At 38.4% G+C, this 15,537-nt stretch overlaps 1 protein-coding gene across 1 annotated transcript; it reads left to right on the top strand.

The window, feature by feature from the left end:
- The first annotated feature begins 8,540 nt into the window (after positions 1-8,540).
- On the top strand, positions 8,541-14,766 carry LOC131985093 (guanine nucleotide-binding protein G(I)/G(S)/G(T) subunit beta-3-like). Its single transcript, XM_059350129.1, has 7 exons — positions 8,541-8,631; positions 9,560-9,623; positions 10,569-10,725; positions 10,829-10,895; positions 11,815-12,016; positions 12,620-12,836; positions 13,656-14,766. Exons 1-7 carry the CDS (start codon positions 8,609-8,611, stop codon positions 13,760-13,762), a joined length of 837 nt encoding a protein of 278 aa, XP_059206112.1. The 5' UTR covers positions 8,541-8,608; the 3' UTR covers positions 13,763-14,766.
- Positions 14,767-15,537: the final 771 nt, after the last annotated feature.

The raw sequence follows: 15,537 nt of genomic DNA, 5'->3' as shown, positions 1-15,537 counted from the left end.
GCAGAAACATACAGTACGTGCTCTTTACATACTCTATGTGAGAATGTCCCATCAACAAATCAAACAACAGAGCAACAACAAGTTAAAGACACATTTAGAGAAAATACAGAATAAGTCAGAAGTCTGTCTGCAAAACAAGAGTCCTGATATGTGTGTTCAAGCTAGTTTTAAGTGCTGCAATTATTTCTCTTTTGACTTTGAATGGATAATTTTGATTTATAGAAGTGGTTATGTGAGGTACTGGTTGATAGTCAGTGTATTATCTGCAGTGGATGAAGGTCGGCCCTTTTGGAGAAGTAGGCAATAGGAAAATATTCACTGCTGCCAGACAGCCTTGTTGCAGTTAACTCAGGTGGAAGTTAAGGTTTTTTTTCTGCTCTCTCCAAAGCTACCAGACTCCTTTGACAAAAACAGTAATTTCACCTTGCAGAATCCAGGAGTTGCTGGTCTTCTGCTGCCTCGATCGGTTCGTTTGTTTGTGTTATCGTGTCACTTTGGTGTTTAATAGAGTTTTGATCCACAAAAGTCACAAGTTTATTGGGTGTTTCACAGCCTCACAACTTTTTTGGAATTGGGGTTGCACCATGGGAGAACTTTTGTTTTGTGTTTTCGAACAAATGGCACAGAGAGAGTCCACAAAGGCCTAAAATGACAATCGATGTGGTTTTATTATTGTTTTATTATTATTATACTAATTCTGAATACATAAAACTCATATATTCTACATTTTACATATTTTATTATCTGAAACAAGTGATGCCTGAAAATTAAAAAGTTGTGTTGGCTGAAAGCCACTTTGAGTGACACATAATTCATAATGGACCCTGCAGACATTAAACCTGTGTGTGTTTGTCTGTGTGGTTCATCTATAAGTCAATCCAGGCTGAATAACAGTGATGTCGTAGTATGATGTCACCAGGCCTGAGCTAAAAAACCTGTTGCATCAATTACTAAAAAAAGACCCGATGAGGCTTAATCTGAAAGTCCCCATTAGAGGAGGCCATCAAACATCACTGAGGATCTCAGCGTGATGCATGAGGGCGAAGATTAGCAGGACGCTCAGCCAATGAGGACGAGGCTTGTGGCTTAGAGCTGCGGTGTAGTAACTAGGCTGCATTACCTGAGCCTGAGCAGAGAGGTTAACATTTCCCAAGTGTTTTCACATCTTAAGCAGGCAAAAAGCCAACTGGCAAGCTGTCAGCAGGAGAAGATTCAGCTCATCTAACAATTTCTCTTTGAATGCTTGATTGTTGGCTGAAGAAAATGTTGGAGCAGTTGAAGTGTCCTGATGAGCACAAACACAGAGCTGCCACCTGATTCTAATGTTACAAGCAGTTATCAACCCAAAAGCACGGATGAGAAGGGGCCTGAGCCGCCTGCTGGTGGGCCGGGCGGTCGTTATCAGCCTGTTGAATGGGCAGCTTTATTAATTAATGTGTGTTGTTTAGGGCACTGTACAGCTGAAACAGAGACATGTGAAAGTGAAGGGGGAAGCAAAGGAAACACAAAAAGTTGCTCTTACGATGGGCGGGGTCAAACAAACCAGCACTTTACCCCAGGAGACCGGAAAAGAAAAGAAAAGAATAGAAAGTCACAATGTTTTTTGAAGTTCACGCCCATAAATCACGTTTTCTCAAGCAAAGTAACTGCGACACTTCCGGTGCTCACATTGTCCTTGAAACACCTTAACTTTGAGCATTTACATGCATATGTTCTACTGTAATAGTTCTAGTTCTACTGTTCTAGTGTAATAGTTCTACTTAATGTTTTAACCCTCTGGGGTCTATGATTGTGCCATCCTGATCAGATCACGTGATGTTTAACAAAAAAACTAGGTTACATGGAACGCTGCTGTCAACTTCACTCCAAAGTACAGACCTGAAACTTTCTCCCAGTTTTTGTTTAACATTTATTTGTCATGTAAAACCAAAGATATGATAGTTTTAATTTGATACTTAGAAATATTTGAGCGTTGGTGTAGCTCTCTGTGTCATTTTGCACAGCTAACAAGGGGGAAAAAAGCCTTTAAATATACATGTTTTTATGGGACTTTTTGTATATAGTTCTATTATATTTAAATTTTACCTTTTTATATGTCTATATTTGTATCCTATATTTACATTTTCAAGTTCCAAAACAGTTCATTGAGCATATTTGTGGTTTTTATTGTAGTAAATAGTATAATTTTTCAACTCAATATGTTGATAAAGTAGGTTAAAGTGAGAAAATTGGATACCAAATATGGGTATAGTAAACATTTTTTTATGTGGTATATGAAGGGAAAAAAATAGGCTCAGACCCCAGAGGGTTAAACTGTGTCTTAGAACTCCTGGCCAAGAAGGTTTTTGCCATAACGTCTGAGAACCGGTTTTGTAGCGTAATGGTGAGGAAACTGCAGCCTTTTAACTAAACATAGCCACTTTGTTTTCAGCGAGCAGCCATTGAATGAGCTGATATCAACCACCTCCACCTGCCAGCAGTGGTGGAAAAAGTATTCAGATCCCTTATTTCAGTAAAAGTACTAATACCACACTGTATAAATTACTCCACTGCAACTAAAAATCCTGCATGCGAAACTTACTGAAGTACAAGTACAAAAGTATCAGCATCAAAATGTACTTAAAGTATCAAAAGTATCAGTACTCGTGATGCAGAACGGACCCACTCAGATTGTTTTATATATTTCAAATATATCATTGGATAATTATTATTATTGATGCATTTAAGCAGCATTTACATTTTCTCAAGTTAGGGCTCATTGTATCTAAATATACTGTTATGTGCTTTTTTTAATTTATAATAATTCATTTTTTATTTACCATGTTTTTATGTTAAATCTCGACCTGAAAAACAACCAAAGTTAGCAGCTAGATGTAGTGGAGTAGAAGTATAAAGTTACATAAAATGGAAATACTCAAGTAAAGTTCAAGTACCTCAAAATTATACTTCAGTAAAGTACTTGAGTAAATGTTAGTTACATCCCTGCTCCACCTGCCAGCAGGTAGAGCAGGCCTCTACTTATTGGCTAAAAACCACTCATTCAATCATGTGATAACATTTGAAACGTGTGGAGCTGGCGACCCCTGCGTCAGATTATTAACCCATGTGGAGTTCCCGACCGCCCACCTTTCCTAGAATAGTGAGAAGGAGAAAAAAAAAGGAAATCTGCCCTCAAGCCACAAGTCAGATTATGGGATGTCAAGGGGGAGGTGGACCAAATGAGATCATCTCACTGAAGACCAATACCTGCTCTGCTTCCTGTCGTGGCTCAACTCAGACCATCCCTCCTGTCCGGCTTCACTGGCAGCCTCCAAATATATCTGACCTGCTGCGTTTGACCATTTCATATATGCACTCTGGAGGAGATATTATTTCACAGATGTAAAGTCTTTTTTTTTAAAGTGTGTTCTTTATGAAATGCAGCATTCTCTGTCAGTTTTTAACTTTTGTTAAAAGAAGCAGCTGCCACGCCTTAAAACTGCTCAGATCTCATTTTGATGCAAAACTCTGCGTTTGACTCTTGATCCACTCTTGATCGTCCCTGCCTCGCTGTGTGTCAGGTGTGACGCACGTTTACCCTGACCTGCTCTAATTCCCTAACGAGATTGGCTGTCCCCGGATATCCCATTAGACCCTGATTAACCGGGCTCAGCTCATTAGCTCTGACAAACCAATTCACCCATGTCAACCTCCGCCCCAGACTATCCTTCCCTGCTCCTGCATCCTGACAGGAATCATGCGCTGCAATGCCAGGAATCAACGCACAATGTCACCTCTCTGTGGTCACAGGGCACCAGGGACATGTCCTGACAATCAAATGAACCAAAGAAATGAAAAATCATGTCTCAAATTTGTAAATTGCAAATGATTTTAAATGCTCTCTTAAGATGATTAAAAGTTGTCGGAGTGAGGCTCATTTTGCATTTTTACTTTATTCTGACTTTCAGTTTGCAATGATCTGCATCTGCACGTACACCTGAAACTCATTTGAGCTGGCAGCTCAGGGCCTAAAACAACAGCATATTCTTTCATATTTGATTAGGTGCATGGCTTATATGTCAGTTTCTTAACTTTCTGATGCAACAGATGTAATCTCTTATTTCTCTTCGCTCATATTCTCACATTTCATCTCCACCTGTTCCCTTTCTCTTCTTCTTTCATTTCTTTACCTGCTCTTGTCTTTTGACCTCATAACCTCATTTTCTCTCTCCAATCGGTTTACCTTCTCTCGCGCCATGGTCCCTCTCCCTGTCTCTCTCTCTCTCTCTCTCTCTCTCTCGCTCTGTCTCTCCTCTCTCTCCCTCTCCTTCCCTCTCTATTTCCATCTTTGAGCTTTATCCCTTCATCCCTTATCTCCTTCATCCCCTCCAATCCTCATCTGTTCTTCACTGTGGAGGAAGGGAGAGAGAAAGAGAGAGTTTCTCACAAGTAAGCTGCTAGCAGTCTGCAGGGGGAGAGCATCAGAGGAGCCAGCGAGCAGGTTGTGCACCCTGGGATTGTGGAATCTAAAAAAGCTCACAGGGGAACTCAGAGCCGGAGGTGTCAGGGACCAGGAGCTGCACAGGTGCAGAACGAGAGAAGTGACCACGGTTTGAGTGGAAAAGGTGAGTTTTTCTTCTTTTATGCATCATATCCAGGTGCTTCCTCGGCTGTTGGAGAACATTTGGAGCTACATCTTAGTGATATTTTAGGTGGATTTTTTGCTTTTGTGAGATTTTAAATAATTGCACTTTTACTTCAGTGTGCAACACAGGAAACAATACCAACTTGTTATTGGAGATTTACTGCATATGACTGCCAGCAAATCATGCAATGCAGCTGCAGCTGCAGGTGCAGTCTGGGCATTTGCAGAGATTTTAGAAAAGCATGAGCTTTCTTATGATGTTTACTTCTGGGCTGTTCTATTTAATTGAGCAGCCATTTTTTATTGCAAGAAGACCACTTCACTCAACAGGACGCTGATATTTTAAAGGCATCTTGAGGCATCGGTTCCTTGAGAGTAAGAGAATCAGTCCTGTGTACAATTGCATCCAAAGTAATGATTCCTTAAACCCTTTGAAGGTGATCTTTGGATTGTAGGGAAGCTGCCAAAGAGGATTGGTGCCTCAGGTGTGGCGGCAGTAAGCTGCAGCCTGATCTATCACACAAGGCCAAACCTCATCCAGCTCTCTCAGCCGGCTGGTTTGAGTCGCTGTTGCTAACAGGGTTTTATTTCCTGCTGGTTGAAATGCTTTTGTTAATGACTGTGTTTGTTATTCTGGTGCTCTATCTTCCTCTAACTTCAGAGCTGAAGATCACCTGAGATTGGAAATGTATGTGTGAGAGCACAAATGCACCATCGTGTCCACGAAATAAGAGAAGGACACGGTGGTGGTGGTGGTGGAGGAGAAGCTGCTGATTTTTGACTATAACAGACCGTGCACAGCGGCTCCCTCCCTGTGTCTCGCTGATCCCGAGGTAAAGAGCAGTCAGTAATCGGATGACAGGAGATTTGACCCGTAAAGCTTCCCTTAAGATCTCCTGCCTGGGATTTAAACCCTGTAGCAACCCGCCTCACCACCAGCACCTCCGCTGCTGCTGCTGCTGCTGCTGCTGCTGCTGCTGCTGCTGCTGCTGCTGCTGCTGCCCCTCCCATATCCTCCATCCGGTCACAGGTTCAGGCTGCTACCTGTGCTGCATGCAGGCCTCGTCCCAAGCCAAAACCTCCACTGCTGAATTTAACTTTATTGTGCAAGAGTCACATAAAAGCTGCAGTTATTCTTGTGATTTATGTATCCATTAATCTAATAATTAGTCTATAAAATGTGGAAAAAGGCCAGCACAGTCTACCAAGGTGACATGCTAAATTTGCTTATTTTATCCACTGGCTGTTTTAAACTTAAATATATTTAATTTGCAATGGTACAGAACAGAAAAAAACTGGTAATCCTTCCATTTTAGAAGTTGAGTATCAGATCATCATTTCCTCTTTAAGGTTTTTCTTTCCCCACAAACTGCAGCGTTACATCACATGCAAGTTAATAACGTAACAATAAGGGAAATGGTTAAAAATGTTGCATAGAGCATGTAGATTACAAGTGGTTGAAGTTCCTTGTTTTGCTGTAACAAACAGAATTCATTCTTGCATTTTGCCAACCATGCATATGACTTTCAATCAATCAATCAGTCAAACTATTTTTACAACACTTTTTATTGTCTGTCCAAAGCAATTCAACAGTTACAGACCAATGCTCACAAGCCAGTAAAATGAATGAAAATGTTATAAAACAGTTTTAAGAGCTATTAGAGTTTCCTTTGCCAACAAGCAGAATTGTACACGGAGGCTGTTGGGGTTCAATTAGTCACACGTCAGTATCCTATTACAGAGCATTAGGCCCATGCTCTGAACTTCTGCACGCACGGCTCCAAATGAAAAAATATGTCCAAGTAAAAGGAACCAGTGATAAAAGACAAGTGAGGTCAAGCGTAAGACCTTCTCTCTCTTTTTCTCTCTGTTGCTCGACTGTCGACCCTAACAAGGCTGAACAAGTTTAATCTGAAGAATTATGGACAAAAGATACTTGAAAATGAGAATCTAATCAAGCAAAACATGAGCTGCTCATAAATAATGAGTTACCTTAAAAAATGCAGAAACAGTCTGTTTTCATTAAAATTGAGAGGAAAGAGGAAAGGAAGAGAAATTTTGTTGCTTTCAAGTGAATTTTATATTGAACACAAGCTCACGCTTTCATGTGTTATGTCTTATGTCATTTCATACCATCAGAGAATCAGGTTTCAGCTCTTCACTGTCCTCCCTCCTTTGCTTCTCTGTCATATAAAGTCTAATTTTCTTGTTTTTGCTTTTGTTTGTGCAACTCAGCTTTTCCTTTCCCTTTCCCCCTCGTCCCTCGCTCCCTTCACACTGATAGCTGGACCAGTACAGTAAGAGAGCTAACGCTATTACAACTTTGGTTTAGGGAGGGATTAAAGCTGTCAGGTATGTGTCTAATCTTTGCTCTAGACTGGATGGTGCTCCAGGTCTGAACTGTGAGTGCTGGTCAGTGGATCTCTGTGTACCTGCAGGAGAACAAAGGCAGTAAATTCCTTCAGGAGTCCTCGATACTCACTTACATTACTGACATATTTTAATGTTTTTTTTCTCTTTTTCTCTCTCTTTTCTGTTTCAGAGTGACAAGTTTCCTTTTTTCCGTCAGTAACATCCCCTAAAAACCGTCACCATGGCAGCTGAGAAAGCTGAAATGGATGCACTGAAAAAGGAGTGCGATGGCCTCCGTGCACAGATTGAGGTGAGACGTTTAAAACACACAGAACTTTCTGTTGTTTGGGTTGTTAAAAAATCTCTAAAAGCAATGATTCGGTCTTGTGAAAAAACAAACATAAATCTCCAGAAAGAACCCTGTCTTCACCTTTGTAACAAATGAAAAGAGCTCAAAAAAAGTATACATTTTCAGTTTGTGTGTTGAAAATTCACCAAAAAACTGTATTAGTGGTTTTAATTGGGCACTAACAATACTTTATTATAATAATCATTAAAAAATTGTAAAATGATAATTAATGATGTTAATTAATCTTTGTTATTGTTTTTGACTGTGAACAAAAAGCGGAATCATGATCATTATTATCTACTAATTATTAGTAATTCATGCTATTTACCAGGTGAATGTTTCACACATTATAACATCTTATGTATTATATTAATTATTTGTTAATTTTGAATGGCTTGTATCAAGCTGCAACTGATAATAATAATAATAATAATAATAATACTTTTTATAGTATCTAAAACATTATTTAGCTAAATTATGATACATTATTAATATTCATTCCTATTTTAGTTGGTGGCTGTTATAACAAATAATGCAACTAATTATTAGTTAATGATAAATGAATGATTTATAAAGCTTTAAATTGCATTAATTTGGCCCCATTAAATCTATCTAAGTAACATTTTTACATAATTTTAGAAGCATTCTTTAACCATTTAACATTATAATCATCAAATATCAATATATAGTGTATCAAATGCTATCATGTGTGAAACAATTGTTACTAGCATAAATTATAGCATTACTTACAATTATTAAACATGATTTCTTATTATTTTATTGGTTGCACTCTGTAAAATAACTTTGAATTAAAGTTGAATGAACTATTAATGTACTATTTATTAAAAGTACAAACTTCTACCATATTCTGTTGCCAATATTACCTATACTACTATATACTACTATTACCTATACTACTATTACCTTTTCTACTATTACCTATATTACTATTACTACTACTGTTAAAACATTTGTCACTGCTACTTATCCTCGTGCCTTTAAATAATAATAACAATAATGATAAATTAATCTTAGGTAATTCAACTTTAAACTGCAGACTGGGAGAAAATGAACCTCTAAGTTTAGTTTCCTCTCCTCACTCTTCTTTTTCTCTTTTCTGTTCTTTCCCCTCAACATGTGATTCTGTGCGCGGCCACCAGGCGGCCCGTAAGGCTGTGAATGACGGCAGCATGTCCACGTCATCAGGAGACGCGTCTGCAGTGGGCCGAGTCCAGCTGAAGCTCAGGAAGACACTGAAGGGTCACCTGGCTAAAATCTATGCCATGCACTGGTCCGCTGACTCCAGGTGAGCACACGAGGCCCTGCGTCACAGTCCTGCAGGAAGAGCACTGTATTTATGGGTCTCAGGAATCGATGTTATTATTAATATTATCATTATTAATTCAAACTTATCTTTTTCCTGCTGAGACGTGTCAAAAGTCCTGTTTTACAATGTATGAAGGAAATAAATAAATAAATAAGCCATTAAATGTAGCATAAATTGTATTAAAGATAAACATAGACATTTATTAATTGATAAGATGTGGCATACACACACACATTTAATGTTATTTATTTATTTACTTTGTATCAATTTGTGACTCCACCCCTTTACCAATTTTTTTTTACTATTTTTATTTATTGAGTTTTGCATTTTTTTCTTTTTCTTTATATATATATATATATACAATTTATTTTTATTGTTTATTTATTGTCTATTTTTTATTATTTATTTATAATAATTTATTTTGAAAATGATTAACATTTTTGGTTAATTGCCTTAGTTTTCTGTGTCAGCTACTTCACAGACATAATTAAAGACAGGAAAAACTTTTGCATTAACATTTTAACTTATTTTTATTTATTTATTAAAGCTACAGACTAGAATGTGTAGTTTAAATATAGATAATCTGTTTGTTTTTTTATTCACATGCAGGTTTGTCTCTAACTCCAATCATGGAGCTTAAAATCCAATATACAAAAACTGCTATAATATTTTGATGCATGCAAGGCAAATTTATTTGTATTTTATGACATAAAAAGCATTAAGACATTAAGGAACTGACAAGAGTACTTTCCTGCAATATAAGACATTTCTCTCAGGCATCTGACCACAAAGTTATGGTCTGTGTTGTGGAAAATTATCAGTATCGATGAGATTTATAGCAATAAATAGTTTTTTTCCCCTTAAAGACTTGTTTTCAGACACAGTGACTGTGTTATCTGCTCCACAGGTCAATGGTCAGTGCATCCCAGGATGGCAAGCTTCTCATCTGGGACTGCTTCACAGGAAACAAGGTAAGATCACATACTCTATCTCATTATTATTATTATTATTATTATTATTATTATTATTACTACTACTACTACTACTACTTGTCAGCGGAGTTTATGGTGCTGGTGCAGAGACATCCAACATATTATTGTTAATGAGGGTTTGAGCCTTAATGATCCTTTAGTATTAAAAAAAATGCTGAATGAGCAAATTAAATAATTAAGTTGCTTTATTATAAATATAATTTAAGGTAAATCGATATGAGAGGGAGAAAGTGTCCTTTTCCATATTCATGTATATATTGTTGTAGTTTTTTTTGTTTTGTTTTTTTGAGTATTTTGTATTTCACAGATATTGCACATTAGAGAAACATATTTTACATGTTAAATAAATAATAAATATATTTAAGGAAAAAAATATATAAATACAATAGTGTAAAATAAGAATGCTTTTAAAAAATAGAAATTTTAATAATTTATTTTGATAAATTAACAAAATGCAAAGTGAGTGAACAGAAGAAAAATCTAAATCAAACTAGCCTTCAAACCAGCATTAATTCTTCCAGGCATTTTTTCATACCTACCTAAGACTTTACAGATATATGATATAGAAAAATATACAGAAGATATTTATAATAGAATAGAATATATCTTTATTGTCTGTTCAACAGAGCAGAAATTTGTCTTTCGACACGGCTATAAAAATTCATGCAAAACACACAACAAATTACATGAAGTGGGATAAAACAACAACACTTCAGTAAAAACACAACATCAATAAGAAGAAGGACGTGGGGTACAGTGTTACCGGAAACTATTTAGTATAGCGACTGCAGATGGTAGAAATGATTTTTTATAAATGTTTTTATGGGCCAGTGGGGTTTTTATAAATTTATAAATAAGGACCGTTTTACCCAAACATGTGAAGGAGGCTGTAAATCAACTGAAATCTAAATTCCCTCTTCCCAGCTGGTGGCTGTCCCTCTAAAGTCAGCCTGGGTGATGAGCGTCGCCTTCGCCCCCTCTGGTAACCTGGTGGCCAGCGGCGGTCTGGATAACATGTGCACAGTGTACAACATCAAGGCTGCCAGCCCCAAGACCCTCAGGGAGCTGGACGCACACACAGGTGAGCAGGACGGGGAACATCAACATTCAGTTCATGTTGCATGAAAGCCTGTAAAGAAACAAATCGATGTCCGCTCAGACTGAGATGTTGGTTCCTCACACAGGTTACCTGTCCTGCTGCCGTTTCCTTAGCGACACTGAGATCCTGACAGCCTCAGGTGACACCACCTGGTGAGTCCATCACTGGTACAATTTGAGATACTTAACTGTAACTTTATACTTCTACTCCACTACATTTTAGAGGCAAATATTGTACTTTTTACTCCTCTACATTTAGCTGACAGCTTTAGTTACTTTTCAGGTCGAGATTTAACATGAATATGTTTTAAATTATTACGCATGTTGATAAATTAACCACATAAAAGTATATTAAGTAGCTGAAATGAGCTCTACCTGGACCACAGTAAAACTCTGCTTACATAAATTCATCAAGAATAATAAAACAATAATATACTTGGAATATGTAAAACAATCTGAGTGGGGCCATTCTGCATAACGAGTACTTTTACTTTTGATATTTAAGTACATCTTGGTGCTGATACTTGTGTACTTTTACTTCAGTAAGTTTTCAATACAGGACTTGTACTTGCAGTGGAGTATTTGTATTTTTCTCAAGTAAGAGATGTGAATATTTCAGTTTCAATACACGGTCAGCTAAATGATCTGCAATGCAAAATGTCGTGTTTTTATAGGACTTTTTTGCTGAATTCATATCTGCTCTGATACCCATTTCTGCCAGGAAAAGTAAAAAAAAAAAAACATTTTAAAGAAGAGATTAAAGATTAAATAGATTAAAGAAGCCTGCTCTTCTTTCTAGTAGGTGCAGAAATCCTCTGTCAGCCTGTTAAACTGGCTGATATGCTCACATGCTGTATTGTTAGGTAGCGACCTCTAGTGGCCACAGTCATTATTACCGGACAGGAAGAGGAAGTGACAGAGGGGAGATGGGAGATTTGAGGCTGATGCTAACTATAGAAAATGATAAGTTCACATATGAAATAGGCGTGAGGAAAACCGAATCAAATAAGTCAGAAAAGGATCAAGGACGATGAGACCCTTTTATTCTTATCTAACGCTATTTCTCCTCCAGCTGTCTGTGGGATCTGGAGACTGGCAAGCAGAAGATCGTCTACACCAACCACATTGGAGACTGCATGTCTCTGGCTCTCTCCCCTGACGGCAACTCCTTCATCTCTGGAGCCTGCGACTCCCTGGCCAAGCTGTGGGACCTGAGGTCAGGGACCTGCAAGCAGACCCTCTCTGGACACACCAGCGACATCAACGCCATCTCTGTGAGTGATATATCAGCTGCCACTCATTTTAAAGTTACCCGTGCAAGTTTCCCTGAAGCTAAGATAATAGCAGGACTGCATAACTAATTCAAATTTTATTGAAATCGCAATATGAACTAGTGCACTACCCAAATCACAGGAGGTGCAATTTTTCTTAAAGGCAAAACATGTGAAAACACCTTTCTAAAGTAAATATTGTGATGCTGCAGACTATCTCTGCACCGTTCATCATTACAGCACGAGAAATGACTTGTCACGGTGAAAAATCACAATTAAAAGCTTTAAAACTGAAACCTACACATGTAGCAGTGTATGTAATGTAATGTGCGTGGAGCAGATGACCATATATGGAAATCTGTCAAGAGCTGATGTCAGTTTGAGCCGAGAGAAAGAAACAACTGTTGGAAACAAAGCATTCAAAACAAGGATTTTGCTCGAAGGGAATCATTTTTGAATATGTTTACTGCATTATCTGACATGCCCATCCAACATACTCTAATTGAGTAGTTGAACATCCTTTATTATATTCTATATTATACTTTGCTAAACTCTTCACCACAGATAGACATAAACACAAACTCTTCTCCGTCTCTCCCGCCTCAGTTCTTCCCCAGTGGGAACGCCGTCATCACAGGTTCCGACGACTGCAGCTGCAAGATGTACGACCTGCGCTCCGACCAGGAGGTGATCAACTACCAGGACACCAGCCTGAACGCCGGCGTCACGTCTCTGGCTCTCTCCAACTCAGGCCGCCTTATCTTTGCCGGCTACGATGACTTCAACTGCCACATCTGGGACTCACTGAAGGGAGAGAAAGTTGGTGAGTGGGGTGGACTCATTCTGGGGTTTCAAAATAAAAGAGAATTAGACGTCTATATCTATTTATCCTTCACTTAGAAAGAGACAAATTGGAGTGATGTGTAGCACCACATTCACCAGTTATAAATCTAATTTAAGGGTGATAAATGTCAGTAATATCAGTTTCAGGAAGAGGAGAGACAAGGACAAATATTGACACTTTTATTATCATCATAAAATCACACAGGGAGCATTTAAATAAGCATCATATAATGCATAACTTAATCTGACTTTTGAAATAAATCATTTTTGCATTATATCATGCTTATTTAAATGTTCCCTGTGTGATTGCATGAATATAATTAAAATGTCAATATCTGTCCTTGTAAAGGTCTGTATAAAATTAACATATAAGCAAGGTTTTAGTCTACGTTTTGATGATGAAATGTAGAAATTAATCAAAAAGGCGACACAAAATTACATTTGCAACGTCTGCCAGGTGGCATTAACACAATGCATGCTAACATAAAATGACAGTTTGTTATTTTACAGTTTAAAATGTGCAGTAAAACATTTTAAATATCGGGACAATCTGCAGTTTTTTTTAAACATGTAGTGGGAAAAAAATATGACTTACTTGCAAATACAAAGCACAAAAATCACATGAGATCAGACTCAGTGGAGATTTTTTTCCCTCCACATTCTGTCCTCTCACCTCCTTGACTTTCTTTTGAATTCCCTTGTCTGTTTCCTTTCCTCTCCTCATGCCTCTGTTTATTCTTTTCTCTCCTTCCCTCCCCTTTCTTCTTCTATCTTGTCCTCCTCTCCTCTCCTCCTCCAGGTGTGCTGTCTGGCCACGACAACAGGGTGAGCTGCACCGGTGTCCCCGAGGACGGCATGGGCGTCTGCACAGGATCCTGGGACAGCTTCCTCAAACTGTGGAACTGAGGCGTCCCGGCTGAAGGAAAACACCGGGCAAGGGAGAGGAGGAGGAGGAGAGGAAGAGGAGGAAAGAGGGAGGAAAAGGGTGAAGTTAGGAAGGAGAAGAGGAGAGGAAAACAATCTAGGAGACAGGTGAAGTTGGAGGTTGTTTGGTGCACACGTTGGAGCACGGATCCTCCTCTCTTCTCCTCTTTCTCTCTCCTTCTTCCTCATTCATGTATGCAAAATCTGAGAGGTTGCGAATGAGTCACGTTGTATAAATGGCATCAGGTAAAACAAAAAAGTGCACGATGCATCCCGCTGTATGTACAAGAGAGTTTTATTGTTGTCAAGACGATTTAAACGACGAAAAAAATAAGAAAGATTTGTAAAAAAATAGCACATTATTCAAAAATGATTACCGAGAAGAAATTAAGCTCTTATTGAGAATGTCAATTAAACTCATATAGATTTTTGACAATAAAAGAAAGAACACTTGAATATTGAAAATAAGACTGTAGGATTACAGATTTATTTTTATTGTCTTCGACCTGTAAACGAGCCCTGCACTTATTTAGATGAAAGATCGATATGTACATTTATTTGTATTTTATAGTTTAACACATTAGGATGGGAAGTTGGTGTACAGTGTCTTTATTTTTTCTGTATTATTATAATTTTTTTGGGGCTGCACATATCCAGAGTATATGTGTACGGTAGAGCAGCCACCTCGGGTCCGCTGCTAACACCCAGCAGCCTTCGGTCCGAGGTGGCTGCTGCTGTTTCTGCGTCTCACTGTAAAAATCCAAAGACGTACCCAGACGAATGAAGGTTGGAAGGAGGAGCCGGGCTGTGAGACCGGCTGCCGGGTGGCGCTCTGACCTGTGAAACACTCTGTAAAGACCCAAGAATGTCGTTTTACTCCCCTGGGTTCAGCTGCATTTTGTAGTACTTTTACACTCGTGCAGTTCCTCTGTAAAAAGACGAAATGTTTGTTGAAAATCTTTCTAATAAACATAGAATTCTGCATTAACACCATGTCCGAGTCTGTGTGTTTGTGTGTGTCAGTGCTCAGAGAGAAAGGCTGCAGCATTTAGTTTTTCTTTCTTTCTTTCTTTCTTTCTTTCTTTCTTTAAACCAATTAAATCTGACACGTGACAACAGTAGAACATGCAATAAACCAATGCAATGTCCAAACTAAAAGTTAGACCCAAACCGAGGTAAGTAAGTAAGAAAGTAAGTAAACTTTATTTATATAGCACCTTTCGCAGACAGAAATCACAAAGTGCTTCACATTAACAGAGGATAAACAAGTTAAAAAGAATAAAATAAAATAACATTAAAATAATTTAAAAAATGATTTACATACAAGTTTTAAAAGACCAAAACAACAGCAATTAAACAACCATAGCAGGTGATTTTATTCCAGCTGTACAGCCACAGAGCCACTAACGTTGCAGCCAAAGATCCTGGATAAAAGGAAGATGGTGCATTACGAGCCTCTCTTCCTGTCTCTGGTGTAGCTGCATCTGCTTGTATGAGGGCAGACTGGAGGTTACAGTAACTCACTACCGCACCTTGAGGTGGAAATTGTATTACAGAACCAGATGGGCCGGGGCCAGCTGTTCCATATCTTACATATTACACCTTTAAATGTAAAGCTCTGGGGAACAAGAGCTACATTTTATCTTCAATGTAGGTCAACACACATCAGCTGCATGACTCACACCTGCACACAGCAGCAGGAGGGCAGAGAAATGTGGGCGCAACATTGTGGCTATACAGCAACATACAGTAGATGT

This window comes from Centropristis striata, chromosome 14 (assembly GCF_030273125.1).
Source record: "Centropristis striata isolate RG_2023a ecotype Rhode Island chromosome 14, C.striata_1.0, whole genome shotgun sequence".
Classification (NCBI taxonomy): Eukaryota; Metazoa; Chordata; class Actinopteri; order Perciformes; family Serranidae; genus Centropristis; species Centropristis striata.
The sequence above is the reverse complement of the archived record's forward strand: the minus strand, read 5'-3'. Positions and strand labels throughout refer to the sequence as shown.

Excerpts from the sequence above, each read along its gene's own strand:
- LOC131985093 (XM_059350129.1), top strand. The coding sequence starts at position 8,609 with ATGCACTGGTCCGCTGACTCCAG. Across the intron at positions 9,624-10,568 it reads ACTGCTTCACAGGAAACAAG|CTGGTGGCTGTCCCTCTAAA; the intron begins GTAAGATCACAT and ends CCCTCTTCCCAG. Across the intron at positions 12,837-13,655 it reads ACTGAAGGGAGAGAAAGTTG|GTGTGCTGTCTGGCCACGAC; the intron begins GTGAGTGGGGTG and ends CTCCTCCTCCAG.